This window comes from Canis lupus, chromosome 14 (assembly GCF_011100685.1).
Source record: "Canis lupus familiaris isolate Mischka breed German Shepherd chromosome 14, alternate assembly UU_Cfam_GSD_1.0, whole genome shotgun sequence".
NCBI lineage: Eukaryota > Metazoa > Chordata > Mammalia > Carnivora > Canidae > Canis > Canis lupus.
In genome coordinates, this window is record NC_049235.1 from 44,715,958 (window position 1) to 44,740,945 (window position 24,988).

Consider the following 24,988-nt stretch of genomic DNA (forward strand, 5'->3'; position numbering starts at 1 on the left):
AGTTGAATTTTCCTACCTGGGAAGCTTAGAATATCCCATTCACGAAGAGTAAAAACTAAAGTCCATAGGACAACCACACAAAACTTGCAGTGATATAGGCTGGGATTTGAACCTGAACAAAAATGAGGAGCCCATTCCCCTCATGCATTGGTCACTTTCTCTCAAAACTCTGCCCAACTCTCTGCTCTGAGATATGGAACATTTGTCTCATCCCTATTGCCCAGTAAAGAGGAAGACTAGAGGGGAGCGTGCCAGGGAACACATGCAGAATTGAGATGACATTTGCACACCCTCAACTGTTGACTCACAAGCCTTAGTGGAAAGAGGTGGTAGCTCTCATTTTGTAAAATCTCTATTTTTAAATCTGTGTGTCAAATTCTCACTTTCTGCTACACTCCCTTGCATTATTGCTAACTGACATAAACAGTGAGTGTTGGCCACCAGGGGCCATTTGGTTGGACGAGGAGCTGTCCTGAAGCCACGCTTACAACAAAAGCCACATGCATTTGTTTTTTAACAAAGTTTATTTATTTGTTTTTTAAGTAATCTCTATACTCAATGTGAGGCTCTAACCAATGACCCCAAGGTCAGGAGTTGTATGCTCCTCTGACTGAGCCAGCCAGGTGTCCCCCCAAGCATGCTTTTTTTATGTGAGTTTATAGATTACATGTTTATTTGGGATGGGATTCCAGGGGCTGCTAAAGACTAAACAGGACCTAGAGTCTCTCAAGCTACCCCTTGCCTCTGTCATTGGTGACCACTGATTGGCAAGCCATTGTCCTTTTTCGTTTGTGTTTGAATTCAATCAGAACTATGGGCTCTTCCTTTCTGAGCCAGTTTCTCCATTTCTAAAATGGGCATCATGTTTGGGTTTTTAGGGTCATGCCTGGCAATCTCAGAATTCTATGGTTATTGTTGTTGTAACAGGGAGCCTCAGGGAGACTGAAAGTACAAATTTTAGAAGCTTTTTTGAAAAACACTTAACCATTTACAAATTTATAGACACTTCCTACCTTTGGAAATAGAGAATAGAATTTCCTTTAGGGCAGACTCTCCTTTTGATCTAGAAGGAATTACTTGAATGGAAATTTTTATTTATTTATTTATTTATTTATTTATTTATTTATTTATTTATTTATTTATGATAGTCACACAGAGAGAGAGAGAGAGAGGCAGAGACCTAGGCAGAGGGAGAAGCAGGCTCCATGCACCGGGAGCCCGACGAGGGATTCGATCCCGGGTCCTCAGGGTCGCACCCTGGGCCAAAGGCAGGCGCTAAACCGCTGCGCCACCCAGGGATCCCCTTGAATGGAAATATTATACAAATATAAACAAGTATGCATTCTTTGTCCAGGGGGTGGCTTGTATGTAATTGTCGCCACCTACTTGCAGAGAGCTAGAAAAGATGTCTAGGAAATGTGATAGGAAGCATCTGACCTCTTCCTTTTGAGGAGCAACATCATTAGAACATATCTGAGAAACTGGGGTAGCACTAACTGAAGCCAGATGTCAGCAAAGGACAACAGAAGCCGCAGGAGGAGGCAGCACAAGAAAGAGGAGATCTGGACTGGACATGAACTTAGAACTTCAGTGAGGTCAGAAAGTCCACCCTCAGCACGAGATCCCATTGCTCTGGCAGGTGCCAGAGGCAGAGCAGGCTAAATGCTGAGTGTCAGTAAGCCTGGAGTCCCTGGGTATAGTTAGGGAGACAAACCCCCAAGAAAAGACTAGACTTCCTGATAATTTGGCACATTAGGCTTACTGTATTGCAGTTTGGATCTTGTTTGATAATAAAAGCTGATGACCGTTTTTCACAACCCAGGATTCCTAATGCCCTCCAAGTAGAAACAAGGAGAAAGAGATGGGAGTAAGCAAAGTTGCCACTATGGTGCTCAGCGGTAATAATCCTACAGAGGAGCTATGAGGACGGACAATGCAAATTGATGAGAACCATGTGCTCCTCCTCAGCAAAAAAGACCCACCCTAACTGAGAAAGACAGATGTTAACAATCACATGCTCAGATGCCTTAAATGTGTGTATAGGTGTGTGCAAATGTATATTTACACGCATGCGTGCCCACACACACGTTACAGGGGGTGAGCAGCTCTGATTTTCAGAGTGAGAAAGAAGAACCTAACATCCTAACCTTGGTAGAAGACTACTGCTTAGTAAAAGGATTTCTCTCAGGGACTGAGAGCACTGATCTATGATGCAACCTGGAAATGTTAAAATGTGTGAGTGTAACACACCATTTGTCCTATATTTCCCAGAGTCACTAACATTGAGAAGTCAGCAATTCTCGTGATTTTTCACTCAAGGGAAATGGGGAGGGGGACACACAAAAGTGATATATTCCTATCAGCATTATTTAAATTCAGCGATGACTCATTTCTTTCTTTGCAATCCAAAAAGCATATAGAAAATAAGTGGCACTTATTACATGGGTCACCTTGATTCTGCTCTAATTTATTTTTTGATAAACTGTTCCCCACATGTTAATATGTTGCTTATGATAATTTATGTACAACAAATTCCACAACTGATGTGACCACCACAGTTAAGGACAACTACGTTAGAGAATATTTACCTCCTAACATTGCCATTGAAATCACTTATCTTCTTCAGACAAGGAGACAAATAAATGAATAATCAACGCTGATGGATTTCTAGCTTGAATTGCTGAAAGGTTGGTACATTTACACCTGCCATGTTTTTCTTGCTGCACCAAGTGTTACAAGGAGCCAAAAATAAGTTCCAATCTTAACAAACATAATTTAATGTTTTTTCTGGAACCCAGACATTGATACATAATTCAACTAGCAGATCAAATGAAGTTCATGACCATCAATACATTTTCTCTATTAAAGAGCACTGAATGCCAAGAGAAGAGGTGATGGTAATAAAATTGGCAAGCAAATGAGATGTTCTTCTCACGAGAATGCCTCTTTAGCTGTTCATTTAAGAGGACAATGAAGCTGGTCTGGCCTGGAAGGAGTAGCTACAAGAAGACTACATGGGAAGGGGTGGACTCCACCAGGGACACTCCAAAATGAGAACATATAGCCCAAGAATGCCATTTGGCCTCCCTCCTCCCACCACAGTCAAGTGCAGAGAAACACAGGTTCATGGAAGTTACTTCTCTCTACCTGAGTGGGTTTTATTTTATGTAAAACCACACAGTGCAATAACCAAACCTTTAGTAGGCGTAAGAAAAGCATTTGCTTTGCAATTCTTGTCCTGCCACTGCATCAGTCACATTCCATAAAGAAATCCAAACCCCTATTCATCATTGCTTTTCAGAGCTCATCTATAATTCAGTCTACACTAAGAAGCTTCACACAATGAAATGGCTTTTACTGAGCGATTACACACGTCACCTGGATGCAAAAGAGAGCACGTTTTTCATGGATGCCAAGAGTTGTCTGAGTTGTTTATGAGAGGAGAAAAGTGAGGTTTATATGTTCTACTAGCCATGTGGAGAGTACAAAAGCCTTATATAATGGAAAGAAAAGTGAAAGACATAAAACTAGGGTAACAGGGAGAAAAGAGGGGAGGAAGGCAGGCTGGCAAAAAAAAATTAAACCTTAATTTCTGATACCAGCACTGCTGTATATTTCAAAAGAGAACTTGGAAGCCTCATTCAGGGAGAAGAAATAAATCAGTTTTACAGACCATGTCCCACACTCAGATTGATTTTTCTTTGACACAGTGGAAAGGTAAGTGCCAAAGTCGTGACAAAGCGGAGTACCATGCAGGAAGAAAATGTAAGCGGCCTCTACAGAAGACGGAAGACCAAATGATGAACAAGAACACAGTCAGCAGCCACCTGGGAAAGCACACAGGAAGATCTGCAGTTCATTTCAGGAGGCAGCAGCTCTCACATCTCTTAGGACTAGAAACCTTCCCCCAGCCAGAGACTCTAAAGGCATGGGGCTGAATTCATTCCCACACATGCTTTTTCTCTGTATACTTATCTCCATGCGTCATCCTCCTTTGAAGCAAAAGACTCATTAATCCAATTCAAATTGCCAACATCAGTAAATCCTTCGCCTCAGCACTTAAATGCCAATACCAATTAAATACCAACAGCAACTTAACTACTGGTAAGATCTTCACTACATTCAAGAAATCCAGCCAGAAGTCCAGCTAGCATCAATTCCAACACTCCTCATCAATTCTAATTTACTCAGTGCAGAGAAATGAGGTAATTTGCAGGCCACGCTGACGATGCATCCAACTGGACTGAAATAACTCCACAGCAAATCAGAAGGAACAAATTGATTGCAATACACCAAACCTGAAGGATGTCTTCACCAAGGCTTCTGGGCTATCGAGCTGAGGCAATTCATCAGCTAGGATTTCTTCTGGTGGTCGAGGGTCATGGACAATCGTTGGCCGTGGCTTTTCCTTGGCGTTTCCCGTGAGCCCGTCAATGAGGGAGTTCCACAAGCAGTTCTGTGACTTGGACCCTGAGGTATGAGGGGAGAAATGTGTGCAGTCAATTACCAACCAACAACATGTCCTGCTTTGCCCAACTCAGGATATTCCAAAGCAAAGTGGGGAAAATTACATATTTCTCAGGATCTCCACCAACATCCAAGGGTTCCAAAAGATATGGGTCAGGCTACTTATGGAGCAACCAGGAGTTTTTAAATTTATATGCAGAAAATAGGCTAATCCCCTGAATATTTTGATCCACAGCCAAGTATTAAGGACATATATCTCATTTCGTTTCAGTGGTGATCAATTCCAACTCCTGATAGAGCTGTAGAGATTTATGGATATATTTAATTAACTATTGGAAGTATACAAAGGACTACCATTTTAGAGAAGAACATGGATGTTCAGATACAAGTCTCCCTTATGAGCTCAGTTTGATCAAGGACTGAGTTTCAAGACTCCATCCTATGGAGACACCCACCTCAGACAGGGCCTCACCTCTAAAACCCAGAACTCACTCTAGGCAAGTTCAGTCGTCTAGAAGATCAAGACCCAAGGAAAATTACACTGCATGTTTACTGATATTCTAATCAATAAACACTTCAAATATATTAGATGAACACTAAAGGCAAACATGAAGTGGTAATAGTGTCACAAAATAGGGCCTGATCAGCCAGGTAGTCAAGGGCAATATCAACAGGAATGAGTTACATGGATATCACATACCCCTGATACGATGTGATGAGAATGGCACTTCACCCCTGTGGTCCTCCTTCCCAAAACACATAGCCCCAGTGTATTAAGGACTAAGTATTTCTAGCCTCTGTTAACCTGATGCTTTAACCTCTTCCCTAGGTGCATATACCAGATATGCCTTGTTATGGACAATAATAATGTATCTGAGTCATCTTGCTTTTCAAATACAAACCAATCAAACCAGAGTCCACCCCCACTATGTCCCTTACTGAGCTTTCACACTCTGGACCATTATTCACTTGCCTTCCTCACCTCAGGGCAGGTACCAGACAACTAGGGACAGTCCCTAAGTTCCAGAGCCCACTGAAATTATTCAAACTAGCCAATCCTGAGGCTACTTACCCTGCCTTCCCCATTACTCTGTACAGAAGCCACAATAAAGACACTTGTCCACAGTTTCCTCCACCCTAGATCTCCCTTATAACTTCTCAGGATGGCCTCCATGATGAGACATGTAGCCCCTCTTTGGGGATCTCCAAGTATCACTAAGTTATCTTTTCAAGGGCAGTCATTTCCAGATCTGTTGGCCCTACCATACCTAACTGATAATAAAGATCTATCCAAATACCCAGTCTAGTCATGGGGAAAACATCAGACAAATCCCAAATGAAGAACATTCTCCAAACACCTGACCAATACTCCTCAAAACTGTTGAGATTATCAAAAAAACAATGAGTCTGAGAAACTATCATAGCCCAGAGGAGCCTAAGAAGACATGATGACTAAATGTATTATGGTGTCCTGATAGGATCATGAAACTTAAAAGGACACTAGGTAAAAACTAAGGAAACATGAATGAAGTATGTACCTTAGTTAATAATTCATCACTATTAGTTCATTAATTTTGACAAATGTAACATATTAATATAAGATTCATAATAGGGGAAATTGGATAAGGGGTATCTGGGAACCCTCAATACTATCTTTGCAAATTTTCCATAAACCTAAGACTATACTAAAATAAAAAGTTATTCTAAAAATGCAAATAAATAAAAACTATAAATAAATAGCTATTATAAAAGAAGTCTACGAGCAAAAAAAAAACTTTTTAAAGTAGAGCCTGGGAATATTACTATTGCTATTATCCAATTACCACTGGTTTGTGCTTGTTATTCTCTTCCCACAGGAAGAGAATATTCTTGCACAAAGATACTGTTGGGTTGCCAAGTCATACACTCATGGAGCTGTGTCCATCCAGAAGGGGTTGGCCTTTTCTACCCCAACCATGCAGAGGGAGGACCTTTTTCTAACTTACAAAAAGGTTCTTTATGGGGTCTTGGGGGTCTTGTGCAAACTGGTAAAAGACACCGCCAGCTAATGCATATGCATGTGATAGATGGGCAGAGAATAAATCTATATGCGCATGGGGATGCCTCCTCAAGTCCCCAAGCAGCTACCTACAGCCCACAACAGAAGAAATCTCCTGAAGGACAGCTTTATCCCTAAGATCAAAAGAACTTCACACATCTCACAAACATCTCTGAACCTTCACTAAAAACACACATATGGGTCAGCAAGCAACTCTTTCAATGACCATGCCTTTGAGTGCTCCCGTTGGGCTGTCCCACATCCAAATTGCTTTTGTATTAATCAAGAGAAAATTAAAGCACACTAGTGCCAGGAAACAGATGCCTCTAACTCCTGAAATGCAGGACAGCTTTTCTAAAGTCCTAAGCAGATATCTTAATAAGATCTGGTCATATTAATGAAGGTCTGGTTCTACGTTAATAAAGATCTGTTCTATGTTAACTAAGTAAGATCTGGTTCTAGGAGGAAGAACAATAGCAGCAGCCTGTTTTCTTAAATTTGATCTAAATGGAGGCCTTACAATAAGCTCTCTGCCCACTTCCCTTCATTCTTTTATTTACTCATTCAATATAGACATATTTAATTCCTTCCATATGCCAGGTTCCATTCTGGGCCCTAGAAATAGAAATATTAGCCCATAAACAATCACAATAAATGGGCAATGCACCATACTAAGGGCAAATGAAGTGCTCTAGGAGGCAGAAGAGAGCTCACCCACTCTGCTTCAGGGCCCCGGGGGAAAGATACACGGACAACATCACATCTGATAAGGATCTAAAGCAGGGACAGGAGCAGCCTGGGTGGCTCAGCGGGTTAGTGCTGCCTTCAGCCCAGGATGTGATCCTGGAGTCCCAGGATGGAGTCCCACATCAGGCTCCCTGCATGGAGCCTGCTTCTCCCTCTGCCTATGTCTCTGCCTCTCTCTCTCTGTGTCTCTCATGAATGAATAAATAAATAAAATCTGAAAGAAGGAAGGAAAGAAAGAAAGAAAGAAAGAAAGAAAGAAAGAAAGAAAGAAAGAAAGAAAGAAAGAAAGAAGAAAGAAAGAAAGAAGGGACAGATCTTCAGCAGGTGAAAAACAGAGAAAGGAACATTCAGTGAAAACAGTACATGCAAAGGCTCAGAGGATACCAAAGTAGCTTGTAAAGGCTGGAGCAAAGTAAGAAGGGACGGTGACCAGAGAAAAGGTCAAAGGCTGGTTGGACAAGTTGTAAAGTGCCTTGAATAAAATGCTAGTCATTTAGAAAGTTTTCTTTAGATGAATAAGAACTAAGGCCACACCTGTGTTTGAGAAAGGAGACTGGCATGCTATAGAGCAGTGAACTTGTGAGGAATAGCAAGGTAGTATGAAAACGTCCATGCACCCATCTCATCCATACATGAAATAAAGCCTTACCACATACTTTTGACTAGTTTTTAGTATATGATCTAGTTTTTCGATGTGATCAATAAATTACAAATTCATATAAAAGCACTAATGAGTTCATAACAGCTTTCTCACCATATTTTCAGTGAGTGACTCAGAAGGGTCATGTGACCTAAGCTCTTTTCTATTAGGAGTCTCAAATGGAGATTGTTATTGATCTCTGGTTTAATTCCACTGTGGTCTGAGAAGAGACATTGCATGATTTCTATTTTCTTTAATTTTGTTAGGGTATACATTATGACCCAGAATGTGGTCTATCTTGGCAAATAGTCCATTTGAGCTTGAGAAAAATATGTATTCTGATGTTGTTGGATGAAGCAGTCTATAGATGTTGATTATATCCAGTTGATTTATGGTGTGGGCTTTTTTCCTTTTTAAATGAATTTTATTTCATTCATTAAAACATCACCTATATATATAAAGAGTTTTATATACATACAAGAGTTAGTATATATTCAGTATATAGATCATTCTTGATGCACATAAGGAATCCCAGACTCCTTGCTATAACTTTATGATATATTCCCTCTCACTACCCAATCCCAGAGAAAAAGAAGTCTTTCTAAAGATTTATGATGATACTTTGGAAAAAATATTTCCAGCTATTTTTCCTATTTAACATCTAAACAACTATCCATTTATAAGTATTTACTATTAAAATTGTCTTGTGATGAAAACTTTAGAGTATAAAAAAACTCATTTTTATTTATAGCAACTTTTTGATAAATAAATCTCTGGTTTGTTTCTGAGGGGAGGTTTCAGATTTTTTACTAAATCTTCAAAGGGGTCCATAACTCAGTATAAAAAAAATATATGCCTGTGATTTAGAGACAGATTTTCAATTCCACCAGATTGATGGTGCGGTGAGTTCAACTAGGTTCTTGCTGATTTTCTGTCTGATGAATCTGTCCATTTCTGAGAGAAGACTATTGAGGTCTTCCTCTCTGATAGTGAATTCATCTATTTCTTTCTATAATTCTATTAGTTTTTTCCTACTAGTTTGACACTGTTGTTAGACATACACACATTAAAAATTCTTAGCTCTTCTCAGAGAATTGGCTCTTCTATCATTATGCAATTTCCTCTTATTCCTAATAACTTTCCTTGTTTGAAGTCTGTTCTGTTTGAAATTAATATAGTTATTACTGCTTTCTTTTGATTAGTGTTAGCACAGTATATTATTCTCCATAAATTTACTTTTAATCTATATGAGTTTTTATATTTAAGGTGGGTTTCTTATAGGCAATTATTTGGTTCTTATTTTCTAATCCAGTCTGACAATCTGTCTCTTAACTGGTGCATTCAGATCATTGATATTTTAAATGATTATTGACACAATTGGATTAAAACCTACCATATTCACTATTTTCTGTTTGTTGTTCCCTTTTTTGTTCCTATGTCTTCCACTGTTTTTCTACCTCATGTCATTTTTTAGTGAGCATCTTAGATGATTCTAATTCTACTTTCTCTCTTTCTTAGCATATTGGTTATAGTTCTTTTTTTTTTTTTTTTTGGTAGTTGCCATAGAGTTCACACCATACATTTACAGCTAATCCAAGTCCACTTTCAAATACCACCATAATACTTCACTCACAGTGTTAGTACCTTATAATAACAAAATAATCCTAATTCCTGCTCCTGTCCCTTGTATCATTGCTGTCAAATCTTCAGAAGAGCTGTGAGTGATGCTCAGAATTATCGTCCTGAGGAATGGAAGGAACATTTAAATGCAAGCGCTCATCCCAGGGACAAGTATAACCCGACAGGATATTAACTCTCTAGGCTTTCTGGGTCCACTATGCATGAATGTGGGACAATTCCCACACCATCAGAGAATCTCCAGGACATAAATCAAGAGAAAACAGTACAACTGGAGCCTAAAAAGTGGGCCAAAAGGATGTGAAGTTGTGTTCAAGAGGTCCCCAATACATAGAGTTCCCACACAGTTTTTGTATAGAAAAAAATACAACCAGAGGGGCACCTGGGTGACTCAGTGGTTGAGTGTCTGCCTTTGGCTCAGGTTGTGATCCCGGGGTCCTGGGATCAAATCCCACACTGGGCTCCCCACAGGGAGCCTACTTCTCCCTCTGCCTATGTCTCTGCCTCTCTCTGTGTCTCTCATGAATAAACAAATAAAATCATATATATATATATATATGATTTTATTTGTTTATATAACCAGAATCCCATCTGCTACTCATTCCTGCTTTAAAAGGATCACAATGGTCCTTGCCATGGCTCTTCCCAAGGCAATTTGATGTGGGCCTTTTGAAGTTGAACTCTGAGAGCAGGAAAGAATGCTTCTTCAGAGTCTCCACAAAATGGGCAGAGCACCCTCCAGGGACACTGGGATGGTCTGCCCTGACAAAATGAAAAATAAAAATTCCACTGCTCTGATTTATTTTAAGCTGATTTTGAAGGCATGAAATGTTTCTGATTAAACAGAAGCAAAAAAAAGGAAACAGAGAGAGTCACACAGGTCTCTCTCAATAATATCAAAAACCCCATGAGGGAAATCATAGATAAACTAAGCCTTCAGGGTACCAAAAATAATGTGGCTCAGGTGCAGGAGATGAGCAGCTCCATTCAGCCCACTCTGTGTCATCTGCTTCTGCCTCCTCCTGTCCCCACCCCTGCTTTCCTGTCTCCTTTGACTTGTTCCTGTCTCTCATTTGAAGCCAATTACATTCTCCTTTTCTGTTATTTTTCCTTTGTCCCTGCGATAAATCCTCTCCCTCCTCTTCACAAAGACAACTTTTTGTATACCCCATGAACCCTCTAGATTGATTATAAATCTTCTGGATTCACAAATTCTGGTAGCCGCATCTGTACCACTGAGCTTATCAAGAAAACAAGTCCTCAGGTTCAGATGATACAAACATTGTTCAGCAGTTGCTACGTGCTAGACATGGTAAAGAGGGCTTCACCTGTGTTACTTTATTCAATGGTCAAATTCAACCCCTCAAAGTAAATATTTTTGAAATATTATTGAACACTAGGCTATTAAGACTCTAAGAGATCAAATAAACTGGATCGCACAGTTAGAAAACAACAGATTGCTTTGACCTGAAATTCTCATTCTCCTTATCAAGGCTCCAGGTGATATGTCACACTGTTTGTACTTTACTTTTGAGCAAATAAACAGATGCATATTGTAGATCAAGCATAATATTCCATATTTGTTATTATGAACCAAACATTTTTTTACAAAAGAAATAAGATACACTCTATCTGCAACTAGGGAGAGCCTTGATGTTGCTTAATCTCTTCCATGAAAAAAAAAAATCTCTTCCAGGAAGCAGTTAGCAGCTTCCTTTAAGGACGGAAGTTTGGGCTGCAGGAAAAGATGAATAATGCAAGCTAAATTTAATGGATTGAGAAAAGACTTCTTAAGAAAGCAAGAAAATGAGATGAGAAGGATCTAAATAAGAAATAGCTACAGATTCATTTTTGAAGTGTGTCTAATGGTGGCAGTCTGATAAACCGCTGGCAGGAGGAGCTCAAGGTCACGTGGTAATCCTATTTAAATCTGACAAGTGACTTATCAACTCAGTTCCTGATTTGAAAAAAAAAAAATACACAAAGATAATGTGGACAAAAGCCTGAGAAATTAGAGTCCTGCAAAAGCACAGAGGAGGAATGCTTGAATGGCTCAGCGGTTAAGCATCTGACTTCAGCTCAGGCCATGATCCTGGAGTCCCAGGATTGAGTCCCACATCAGGTTCCCTGCATGGAGCCTGCTTCTCCCTCTGCCTATGTCTCTGCCTCTCTCTGTGTGTCTTTCATGAATAAATAAATAAAATCTTTAAAAAAAAAAAAAAAGAGGAGAGGGAGTTAAATCTTCAAAAAGGTGAAAAAAATTATTAGAAACCATCAATGATTCTCAAAATATCTGTGACACAGGTTTGTAGGTATCCTCTTTTTCTGGGAGGATATGGGTCTTGAAATTCCCATCCAGTAGAAAAACAGGGGCTGGAGCACAGAGGTCAAGAATTACCTAATAAAACCCAGATGAAAAGTTTTATCCTCACTAAGAACAAACAATGGTAGTGCAAAAGATTAGGTAGCGATAAAGACTTGAATATCTTTAAATCAGTCATGTAGGCACTGTTCTTGTTACTTTTAATATACTAATTCTTGATTTTGAAAACTTTGCAGAAATTTTGTCCAAAATATTATCCTTTTAATATGTAATTAATATACAAATATTAATGAGATTTTGTATTATTCTTTTCTTTCCCCAAACCCAGGGGATATTTTACACTTACAGTGCATCTCATCTCAGTTAGCATTAGTCACATTTCAAGTGCTCAAGAGTTATATTCTATGCGACAGTCTGTTCTACAGAATTTATTTTGATTCATGTTTCAATTGGCTGAAGAACACCCTCAAATAATTCTTTCCAGAATGACATGGTTAATGGGATAGATACACATGAACAACAATTTAAGTAGAGATTTATTGAATTTACATTAAGCTCAACATATTTCTTAATTATCTTCTGCTATCTTGCACTATAAAAGAGAATTAGGAGCCAAGTCTGAAATAGTTTTTCTTTCTTTTGTAGACAAACATTTTTCTTTACCTTTGTATTTCAAACATTTTACTAGCATGTTTATAATGGTGAGTTATTTTTACCAATTTTTAAATGTATTTTTCTGGAACACAATGAGCCCTGTCAATATGGAAACCCAAGCCCTACTTTCTTCCACTCAGGCAAATTGCCTTCAAATTTATCTTTGATTACTGCTTCTGTTCCAATTGTTTTGTTTGGCTTCAGTCTCAGAACATCTATGATTCATTTACATGTGTTGGTTCTTCTCTGGCCTCCTATTATCTTGTCTCACCATTTTCAATTGCTTATCATTTTTATCTATTGTGTAAGACACTATTTCTCAAGTCTGTCTTCCAATCATTGATTAAATTATTTTCAGTGTCATTTCTATATTTCAAGATGACTTTTAATTCCCATGTTGCATATTTACTTTCTTTGCATCTTAACTCAAAATCAACCTGCTTCTTTTCTTATGGCTTTCTGCTCTTATGTTAGAAGGGCTACGTCTTCCTGCTTCTTATGGAGAATATAAAGTAGGGTTTACATATTGTCTTTTGCCTTCTACATTAAATCATTTTTCAGAAAGCCACCTCTTCCCAACATCTTTATGATGGTGTTTCACTTCCCTATTTCATCATATTTTGTTTAGTTTTATTTTTGACTTAACCCTAGTTTAGTCATTCTGGAATGCAAAAAAATTCATACAGAGATTATCGTTTTCCAAAAGGTAAGGTATGTAGGTTACTCTAGGTTTCACTCACTGTCTCCTTGGGCTGCCGGATAAATTCAGCAGAAAGAACCGAGAGTAAAACTGACATTTACATCCAGACAGTCATCATAATAAGCAATGCATAACCCAAGCCAAAAGAGTAAGCACAAAAAATGGTGCCCAACCTGCTTCAGAGTAAAGCCTTGCATCTGTCTTTACCCAATTGATGGGCACAGCTCCCATCTAATTTTCAAAGCCTATTTAGAAATTCATATGGTACAGTAGATCACTATATAGTGAGACCATCAATTCCAAGAGGGAAGGTTTCAATTACTCTTTGTCATACATCAGAAGAATGAGTCTGTTCACCAGAGTAATGATGTAGACAAGATTAAAGGGAGGCTGTTTTCAAGAACTTTGACAGCATTCATTTAGTATACTAATTAAAAGAGAAGTTTATCTATTGAGAGTGAAATCTACTTGACAAACACTTTGTTAATGGTCAGTGTAAGTTAGGTACTTGGGTGTTAAAAGATAGCATTTTTTAAGTTTTCCATAATTATGACTTTCACTAATTCAGACACCACCCCTACCCCCATAATTAAGTGAAAATTTTTCAATGCATAACTACCTTGAAGTATGCTAATGTCTGCAAAGCATGCAAAAATCCAAGTTTTACCATCTGCTGGATGATTCATTTGTAAATCTGCCTAGTATTCCTTTGGGAAGTTTCAGCGCGGATTTTTAACCTCATTATAAAAACTTGGTAGGAATGAATTTAGTAATATAGTATGTATGAAAGTGCTCTGAGCACTTGGAAGAATGTGCCACATCCATCGTAGACATGTTGAAATGGTATGTGTACCGTGATAAAAAATAAAAGTGTTTGAAAGTAATTGCTTGGAGATTTGGTGTTTTAATCAAGAGTTCCAGAAAAACAGAGACTTTGAGGTAACATATTAGTCACAGGGAAGAGCTCCTTCAAATTCTGGTCCAAACTAGCCATTGTTGGTAATAAAGACAGTGGATCATTTGTTGGTGATAAGCTCCTTTAGGGAAAGAACCGTGATCTACTCATTTTTATACTCCTGTACCCAAAATGTCCTTTCAAAGTTAGCTTTTTCATGTACTTCTAAGATACCTGCTTCTGAGGCTGTAGAGAACACATTAAGAAACTCTAATAAATTTCTCAGTCTTTTCTCCCTTCTATGGGTTTCAATTGTATCATGCATAGATTTTCCTCAGTTTTTCACCCAAATGGCTTCGCACCTTGACCTCTCTTCCTTATCCTGCCCTATTGTACTAGAGAACTTGGCTTCATAAAATTTACTGACCTGGAAGCTAGGCAATTCCTTCATAAATTCCAACAACTGCAGCTCTAAATATGAGAATTTCCCCAAAACTTCATACTTGTAGGGGAATTGTTAATAGCTTAATCTACAGGATGATGATTCCTACAGTTGCACATTTTATAGCCTACAAAACTGGATGTGTCCAGCCTGGGCTTCAACCCAAGGCTTAGCCAAAGCTTAATGCATACTATGGCAGGAACCACTGCACTTCCTTAGTCTACCTGCCTAACATTGGGGGGGTGTGGGCAGGAGGGACAGGGCATAGTACTTGGCACACAGTAGGCGCTCCATAAATATTTGTTGAAAAGAAGCTATCACGGGAAGCCATGACTGGTAAATCATGGAAGTCCCATAATTTACAATTTATCTGGCTTGCTTTCTAGTAAGGTAATTGAATATGAATCTCTAAGAACTGTCTAAGTGATAAGTGGTTTTATCCCTTTGTTTGAGATTGTTACAGATCTGGGGGCGCTTGGGTCGCTCAGTCGGTGAAGTGTCTGCCTTTGGCTCAGGTCATGATCTCAGGGTCCTGGGATCAAGCCCCATGTCAGGCTCTCTGCTCTGCAGTGAGTCTGCTTCTCCCTCTCCCTCTGCCCCTCCCCCTGCTCATGCTCTCTCACTCTTTCTCTCAGATACATTAATAAAATCCTAAAAAAAAGAAAAGAAAAGAGAAAAGAAAAGAAAGAAAAAAAAGAAGAAAAGAAAAGAAAGAAAAGAAAGAAAAGAAAAGAAAAGAAAAGAAAAGAAAGGAAAAGAAAAGAAAAAAAGAAAAGAAAAGAAAAGAAAAGAAAAGAAAAGAAAAGAAAAGAAAAGAAAAGAAAAGAAAGAAAAGAAAAGAAAAGAAAAGAAAAATTGTTACAGATCTGGAACAGTTCTAGTCCCTCTGCTTTCAACTCAATTCAACATTTATTGAAAATTTATTATGTACTGACTGGCAAGGCACAGTTTCTGTTTTTGAGGAACTCAAAAATCTAGTAGGAAGATAGTCATTAAAGAGATATTTATAATACAGTATAAAGCGAGCAATAATACAACTATGTAGAAATGTACTGATGCGAAACAAAGCAGGGAGCGATCATTTTGTTCCAGAGGTCGGGCGAGGCTGTACAGAAAAGGTGGCTTATGACACAGTTTTGAGAGATAAATGGTTGGCTTGGTGATCAACAGAAGATTAGAACATTTCAGGCAGAAGGAGCCACACGTGCAAAGGCATGGAGGAGTGAAACAGCATGAGAGGGCAACTAATTTCATTTTTCTGAGGCTGAAATGATGGCCTCTTAATAGGACACGTCATCTCGGGCCAGTTTGAAGGGCCTTGTGTGATGTGCCAAAGATTTGGATTTAATTCTGTAGGCTATGAAGGGTCATCTTAAAGGTGCTTTTTTTTTTTAATTAAACTTTTACTCTGAGAAAATTATAAATTCACATGCACTTGTAAGAGATAATACAAAGACTTCATGTACCTTTTACCCAGTTTCCCCCATTGGCGACATTTTGTAACATTATAGTACAATATCACACCCGGGATGGTGACACTGAGGCAGAGCATTGCCATCACACAACGATCCTTCCAGGTACCTGCCTATAGTCACACCCACTTTCCTTCCCAGCCCTCTCCCTCCTTAACTCGTGACAACCATTAATCTGTTCTCCATTATCTATAATTTTGTCATTTTAATAATGCTATGTACATGGAGTCATACACTAAAATATAAACTCTTGGGATTGGCTTTTTCACTCAGCATAGTCCAACAACTCATGTTGTTGCATGTATCAGCTTGTTCTTTTTATTGCTGAGCAGTATTCCATGGTATGCATATACCACAGTTTGTTTAACCATACACTGAATAAATAAGTTCTGAGTTCTTTCCAATTTGTGGCTATTATGAATAAAACGTCTATGACTATTCATACACAGGGCTTCTTAAAATGTAGTAAAATACATATGATATAAAATTTACCATCTTAACCATTTTTACGTGTAACCAAGTTCCATGGCATTAAATACATTCAGGTTGTATCCACCTCCAGAACTTTTTTTTTAAAGATTTTTATTTTTATTTATTCATGAGAGACAGAGAGAGAGAGAGAGAGAGAGAGAGGCAGAGACACAGGCAGAGGGAGAAGCAGGCTCCATGCAGGGAGCCCGACATAGGACTTGATCCCACGTCTCCAGGATCACGCCCTGGGCTGAAGGCGGCACTAAACAGCTGAGCCACCCGGGCTGCCCCCAGAACTCTTTTCATCTTGCAAAACTGAGCTGTGTACCCGTGAAAGTAATTGCCTCCTCCTCTCAGCCCCTGGCATGGTTATGATTCTACTTTCTGTCTCCATGAACGGCTACTCTAGGTACTTCATGTCCGTAGAATTCTACAGTATTTATTTTTCTGTTCCTGGGTTATTTCACTTAGCATCATGTCCTCAAGATTCATCCATGTTGTAGCTTATGTAAAAATTTCCTTCCTTTTTAAAGCTGAGTAACATTCTACTGTATGCACATTTTATTCTGTAGATATTTTGCTCATCCATTCATCTACTGATGGACACTTGGATTGCTTCCAGCTATACCGCGAATAATGCTGCTATGAGCAGGAGTGTACAAATATATGTTTAAACTACTACTTTCAATTCTTTGGGGTATATACATACTCAGAAGTAGAAGTGCTGAATCATTTGGTAATTCTATTTTTAATTTTTTGAGGAACTACAAAACTGTTTTCTATGGCTGTGGCACCACTTTACATTCCCACCAATAGTGCACAAGGGTTCCAATTTCTCCACATCTTTGCCAACACTTGGGTTTTGTTCTTTTATACTAGCCCTCCTAATAGTTGTGAGTTCACATGTACAGGTTTTTGTGTGATAAGTCTTCAGGGATGCCTGGGTGGTTCACTGGTTGAGAGTCTGCCTTTGGCTCAGGGCATGATCCTGGATCCAAGGACAGAGTCCCACATTGAGCTCCCCGTGGAGAGCCTGCTTCTCCCTCTGCCTATGTCTCTGCCTCTCTCTGTGTGTTTCTCATGAATAAATAGAATCTTTTAAAAAAAATTTTTTTTAAGAATATAAGTCTTCATTGCTCTGAAATAAATGCCCAAAAGCGCAATTCCTGACTCACATGGTGCTTGCATGTTTAGTCAAAAAAAAAAAAAAAAAAAAAAAAGCCAAACTTCTTTTTGGTATATTTTTTATTGGAGTTCAATGTACCAACATACAGCATAACACCCAGTGCTCATCCCATCAAGTGCCCCCCTCAGTGCCCGTCACCCAGTCACCCCGTCACCCCATTCCCCCGTCCACCTCCCTTTCCACTACCCCTTGTTTGTTTCCCAGAGTTAGGAGTCTCTCATGTTCTGTTACCCTCACTGATACTTCCCACTCATTTTCTCTCCTTTCCCCTTTATTCCCTTTCATTGTTTTTTATATTCCCCAAATGAATGAGACCATATGTTTGTCCTTCTCCAATTGACTTACTTCACTCAGCGTAATACCCTCCAGCTCCATCCACGTTGAAGCAAATGGTGGCTATTCATCCTTTCTGATACAGCCAAACTTTTTAAAAAGTGGCTTACCACCAGCAATATATGAATGATGCAGGTCCTCTTCATCCTTCTCAGGATTTGGTGTGGTCACTATTTTTTTTTATATTAGCCATTCTGGTAAATGAGTAGCAGTATCTCATTGTGGTTTTAATTTGCATTTCCCTAATGACTAACAAAGTTAAATATCCTTTCAAATACTTACTTGTCAACTGTATATTTTCCTTGGTAAAATGTCCTGTCTTTGGTCAACTCTGAATGGGTTGTTTTTCTTTTTTATGTTTGAGTTTTGAGAATTCTTCATATATTATAATACTAAAACTTTTTTGGATAGCAAAATTATTTGCAAATATTTTCTCCCACTTTTTGGCCTGTTTTTTCAACATCTTGGCAAGGTCTTTGCAGAACAAAGGTTTCCTAATGTTGGTGAAGTCCAATGTATCAATTTTTTTCCTTTTATGGATCATGGTGATAAGTCTTTCTTTCCTAGCACTATAATCCCATGATTTTTTTCTATCTCTTTTTCTAAAAATTACATAGCATTATGTTTTATGTTTAAGTTCATAATCCATTTCAAGTGAATTATTATATAAAGTTTGAGACTTAGGTTGAGGTTTGTATTTTTGCCTGTGGATGTCCAAATACATGAGCCCATATGTTTAAAAGGCTATATTAGCTCCATTAAACTGCTGTTGTACCTTTGTCAAAAATCGGTTGGACGTATTTGTGTGAATGAATCTATTTCTGGCTTCTCTATTCTGTTCCATTGACCTATGAATCTATCCTTTTACCAGTACCACCTAGTCTTTATTACTGTAGCTACACACTAAGCTTTGAAATCAAATAGACTGATTCCTTACACGTTGTTCTTCTTTTCCAAAATTGTTTCAGCTATTCTAGGTCCTTGAATTTTCATATAAATTGTAAAATAATCTTGTCTATATTTACAGAAACTCTCATTGGGATTTTCATAGGAATTGTGTTAAATCTGTTTATCAGTTTAGGGAGAATTGACATCTTCACTATGTTGAGTCTTCCAATCGACGAATACAGTATTTGTTTCCATTTATTTAGATTTTCTTTTACTTCTTTCATCACCTTTGTGTAGTTTTCCTCATTTAAGTCATATATATTTTGTTAGATTAACATCTATGTATTTCACCTTTTTTTTTTTCTTTTTAGAAAAGAGAGAAGGAACAGGGGGAAAGGCAAAGGCAGAAGAAGAAAGAGAATATGAAGCAGGCTCCACACCAAAAATTGAGCCTGATGTGGGGCTCAATCTCACAACCCTGAGATCATTACCTGAGCTGACATCAAGAGTCTGATGCTGAACCAACTGAGCCACTCAGGCGGCCCTACACATTTCACCTTTTCTGAGCAATTGAAAACATCACTGTATTTTTTATTTTGATTTTTTATGTTTATCTTATATCCTATAACCTTGCTGAACTCACTTATTAATTCTAAAAGGTTTTTAATAGATTCCTGATAAATTTCTACATAGACAATCATGTCTTCTGCAAACAGAGACAATTTGATTTCTTCCTTTCTGATCTGTATGCATTTTATTTCATTCTCTTCCCTTATTGCACTGGCTAGAACTCCCAGCACAATACTAAGTAAAAGGATGTGAGCAGATATGCTCATCTCACTCTCAATTTTAGGGGTAAAGCATCAGTCTACAGTTAGCCGTGGTTTTCTTGTAGATGTTCTCTATCATATTGATGACAGTCCCCTATATTCCCATTTCCCTGAGAGTTCTTATCATGAATGTTGAATGTTGTCAAATGCTTTTTCTGCATCAGTTGATATGCTCATATGATTTTTTCTTCTTTTGCCTGTTAATATGGTGAATTACATTAATTTTCAATACTGAAAGAGAATCAACCCCACCTGGCATGGTGCATAATTCTTTTTTACATGTTGTTGAATTGTTTTGCTAATATTATGTTAAAAAGTTTTACATCTGCATTCATGAGGATATGGGTCTGTTGTCTTTCTCTGGTTTTGGTATCAGGATACTACTAACTTCATAAAATGAATTGGGAAATGTTTCCTCCTCCTTATTTTCTGGAAGAAATTATGTAGAATTGGTACAAACTTTCCTTTAAAAATTTGGTAGATCTTTCCAGCTAAACTTACTGGGTCTGGAGATTTCCTTGGGGGAATTTTTAATTATTAATTTAATTTTCTTAATAGTTATAAAGCTATTAGCTACTTCATAATTGGTAAGTTGTAGTATTTTGTGTTTTTCAAGAAAGTGATCCATTTTATCTAAGTTTTTAAGACTCCAAGTTCAAGCAGAAGTCTCAGATCCAACTCCTCACTCTGTACAGCCCAAAGCCTGAAATCTTTAGCACATGTACTAGATCCCATGGCCTTGGCAATACCACTCTCATGCAGCATAGCTACAGAATCAGCAGCATGTTTATAGCTTGCTGTACTAATATTAAATTCTTCCTTCATTTCCACCTGCAGAGTTCCTTTTTTTTATTGCAAGTTTAACTATGCATTTTAAAGTATTTTTTAAAATATTTTACTCAGCATTTCTATATGCTTATGAAAAATGGAAGGTTTTCAGACTATCCTAGTCCATCTTTTGCTGGAACTAGAAGCTTCATCCAAACTTTATTCAAAGGAGCATATATTGAGAGAGGAAAAGAGGAGGTGCTTGGCATATAATAGCCAACCCATTCTTCCTTGCCCTCCCTGAGGTTACATTACACACAGAAAGATTTCTATTCATATTTTTAAGTTGTATAAGCTTGTACACATGTAGTAAGGACTAAATATTTGCCATTATCTCAATAAGCTGGACTACAATTCCCATGAAGGAAAAAGAAATTAGTCTGCATTTAAAGGGAAAAAAAGTCTAAAGGAATATATGTGAAATGCTGAAGGGAAAGGTGTCAGTAGATAGCAATGCAATTAATGTGATGATCGAGCTGCTCTGTATGAGAAACTGGGAGATGTGTCTTTCAATTCCTAAGAGGGAAATGGAAAAACAGGGGAAAAAGTAGAGGAGTGTAGGCAAAGAAGGATCCAGGGGTGGTGGACCAGGAGCTACATGAGCAAAGTGGTCTTTAAAAAAAGTTTTGTTGGTGAGATGGATGAAAGGGCTATTGAGAACAAAACTCTGAATTAAAATTGTCTGCATGCAATTGCATATTGTAATCTCTCGTGGATCCCTAATCTTCACTCAAGGTCTGCTTTCACCAACAGCCTTTGGTTACTCCAAAAAAAGAGAAGGGGCTTTGTTCCACATCTGAGTCTATGTCAGAGCAGATCAGAAGACAGCTACAAGCAAATAGAAGGAAACAATCAATAGAGGTAGGAAATCAGGGCAAGGAGAATATTAGATCATCCCTAGTATTCACAGAAACATTGAGGAGTGCTCTGAAATTCCAAAGGGCACACAATAGCAATTTGGGCCTATTTACCTAAATCTCAATGGACCTCCAGTTGACATCTGAGTTACATATCATCCACAGGCTCCTAGAAGCTACTTAGAGTATCACCAGACAGTCCACTGATGAACCAATGGCTAGCATATTGCAGACCAAGTGATATAGTGGTTATATTCAAAGACCCAAATATATACACTCAAAACAAGAAAATCAAAGTGAGGCTCAGTTCTCCAAACACACATGCTTCACTATGTGTCCTTCACTATGACTGTGACCATCAACCCCTTCTAGGCCAAGCTGAGTTTTCCCCACTAGACAGGTTCTTGCAGAGAGCTCATGACCCGTGACAGAAATGCTTTAAAGATTATCTGATTTTACAAGAGGTAGTGAGCTTTGGACTGGATAGTTTTAAGTTCTAGTCTAACTTGAAATTGTTCAAATGTAAGATAATGAATTGATGGATCTGTTTACTAAACCAAACAGGTTTGCTTGGCTGATAATGACTGGATTTGATGAAAGCAATGGAGAAAAAGGAGTAAGATACAATGTGGAATCCCTTGTGATCAGGCAGACAAATCTTGGGTTAACAAAAGTTGGGGAGTAACTGTCTATAGTTCTGAAACACAAATAAGTCATGACAAAAACTAGAGTTTGAGGATGACAGTACAGGTGATTTGGAGGTGCAAGCAAGAGGCAAGTGAGCCAGCCAGACAGCTCTTATAATGATGTTATTGTGATGGGGAAAGGCCAAGAGTAGACAGGAGATGACCACAGAAAGAGAAAAAGATAATTATATTCAAGAGATGTTACAGGGCAATGCCAGTTGTAACAGTTGAATTAAGGGGTATCATTAGACTATTTTCCTATAATCACTTTCAGTCATCCCCTACAATCCCTCCCAATTAAAATAAAATTAAATTAATAAGACACTATTCTTTGATAAGGGTAATTAACATTTGCATATATATAAACAAGTGTCTACAGAAAAATAATATATATTATAAGTATCTATAGAAAAATGCTAATTGTATTATTATTCTATGATCTATAAACAGGGTGCTTCACTGCACCCTGGCTTCTGCCTCTACCCTCATCACCACCATCACAACTAAAGCAGTTGTTTGGAAACTGGCCTACATAAGAATCACCAGTATTTTTTGATAGGACCCACCCCAGGAGTCTCTGATTCAGCAGATCTGGTAAGGGGTCCAAGTACTTGTATTTCTAACAAGTTCCAGGGACCCCACTTTGAGGACCACTGAGCTAGATTGCTACCCCTAAGCCCTTCATGCACAGAAATTCTAGGGCTGCCACTGTTGAAGATAAAGTTCCAGTTTCTGCTGTAACAAGTGGAAAATGAAGATGTTCAGTCATTAAATACCATTGAGGTAAGACCTAGAGCTCTATACAGGATCTGAACTTTTTAGAAATAGTTAAGTGTTGTTTAAGACAAATCAGAAAGGGAGACCTAGGTGACTCAGCAGTTGAGAGTCTGCCTTCGGTTCAGGATGTGATCGTGGGGTCCTCAGATGGAGTCCCACATCAGGCTCCCCACAGGGAGCCTGCTTCTCCCTCTGCCTATGTCTCTGTCTGTGTCTCTCATGATAAAGAAATAAAATCTTAAAAAAAAAAATACAAATCAGAAAATCTCCAGATCTAGTTCCTGCCCTATTCTGGGCTCTGTAAATGGCTCTGGTTCATCCATACTACATGCCCCACCCCTGAAAGCACAGAATCAGCCACAGCCCACTGTTTAGAGCATTTCACAGCCCTTCCTCCCACCCATTTTCTCTTATCCTTATTTTCATCATCATGGTTCCATAACCCATCCAACTCCAACTCAAGCTTTTAATGCTCGCAACAGACCCTCCTTGCTATGACAAGCAATTTCTTTTCTTTTTTTTTTTTTTAATTCTTATTTACTTATGATAGTCACAGAGAGAGAGAGAGGTAGAGACATAGGCAGAGGGAGAAGCAGGCTCCATGCACCGGGAGCCTGACGTGGGACTTGATCCCGGGTCTCCAGGATCGCGCCCTGGGCCAAAGGCAGGCGCCAAACCGCTGCGCCATCCAGGGATCCCCGACAAGCAATTTCAAAAAGTTCTCTGGCTAGACTCCAGCACTCTGTTGGAGATAATTTTGAGTTTGCCCTGGGGTTCCACAATAGGTTTCATCATGTAATAGGTGCTGGCTCACCCTCTACCCCAACCCCAGAGCTCACCCTCACTGTACTGCCTCTGCCCATTCTCTACCCGGGGAAGGGGATCATTCACCCAGATTATACACCTAGTACAAAAATAGCAGGGGACTCTCCTTTGGCTTTAAAATCCATCCACACAAATTATTCCAGCTCTTCAACAGGATAATCTGTTTTCAACGCTGCCTGGATTTTTACTTCCAAAAGCAAAAGAGGTCAAATGGGGCTCCATTTCCTTAACTGCTTTTGATCCCACTATTTTCTTTTCAACCATTGCTCACCTCCCAAGCATAGGCTCTTCCAAAGCCCTGGACTGTCTCCATAAAAGTCCACTGCACTGAATGTCTGCCTGAGTCTCCTCGAGCTGAGATACACACCAAATTCTGGACTTCTGCTGCCATGCTGTGGCCACAGCTGAACACTGCATGCAGCCTTTATTTCCTAAAAGATTGTACCGCCCTTTTATTTTTAATTTTTTTAAGATAACATTACCTTAGTTTCAGGTGTACAACATAATGATTCAATATTTGTATATATTGTGAAATTATCATCAAAAAATCTAGCTAACATCTGTCACCATGCATAGCTGCAATTTTTTTTTCTCGTGATGAGAACTTTTAAGATGTACTCTCTTAATTTTCAAATATCCAAGACAGTATCATTAACAATGATGTCACCATGCTACACATTGCATCCCCATTGCTTATTTATAACTGGAAGTTTGTACTTTTGACTACCTTCTCCCACTTCACCCACTCCCCACATCCCATCCCCTATCTACTTCTGACAAATACCAATCTGTTCTGAGTTTGTTTGTTTTTTTTTGGGGGGGGAGGGAATTATTATTTCACATGGAAGTGAAATTATACAGTATTTCTCTTTCTCTGCCCAACTTATTTCGCTTAGTATAATCACCATAGGATGGACCTTGAGGGTTTCTTTGTTTGTTTTAAGATTAGAAACTACCTTCTTCTACCTGTTAACCTCCACTCACTCCCTAAGCCTCAGCTAATGCTGGTCTCCTCCAGAGGGACTCCCTTGAATCTACTTTACTCCAGGTCAGATGAGGTCTCCCCATCTGGTTCACGCGGCTCCTTGTAGCAACCTCTAGCATTTCCCTCCACACGCTGCACTGGAGCCGTTTATTTCTGCATCATCTGGTCAGACTGTGAGCTCTCTGAAGACAAAATTACTCATGTGTGTGTTTCTAGGGCTTGGCATGGAAAAGTCCTTAATTAAAATATGTAAAAAGAAGGAAGTAAGGAGGGAGGGAATGAAGAGGGAGAGAAGACAGGGAGGAA

General features: G+C 38.7%; 1 protein-coding gene across 4 annotated transcripts in view; it reads right to left on the reverse strand.

The window, feature by feature from the left end:
* The window catches only part of PDE1C (phosphodiesterase 1C), a 488,275-nt gene that overhangs the window by 369,235 nt on the left and 94,052 nt on the right, over positions 1 to 24,988 (reverse strand). For all 4 annotated transcript variants that reach the window (XM_038557256.1, XM_038557258.1, XM_038557257.1 and 1 more), the window contains exon 3: positions 4,299 to 4,470. In XM_038557256.1, coding sequence (XP_038413184.1) covers positions 4,299 to 4,470 — 172 coding nt within the window. The remainder of the gene's footprint in view (positions 1 to 4,298; positions 4,471 to 24,988) is intronic.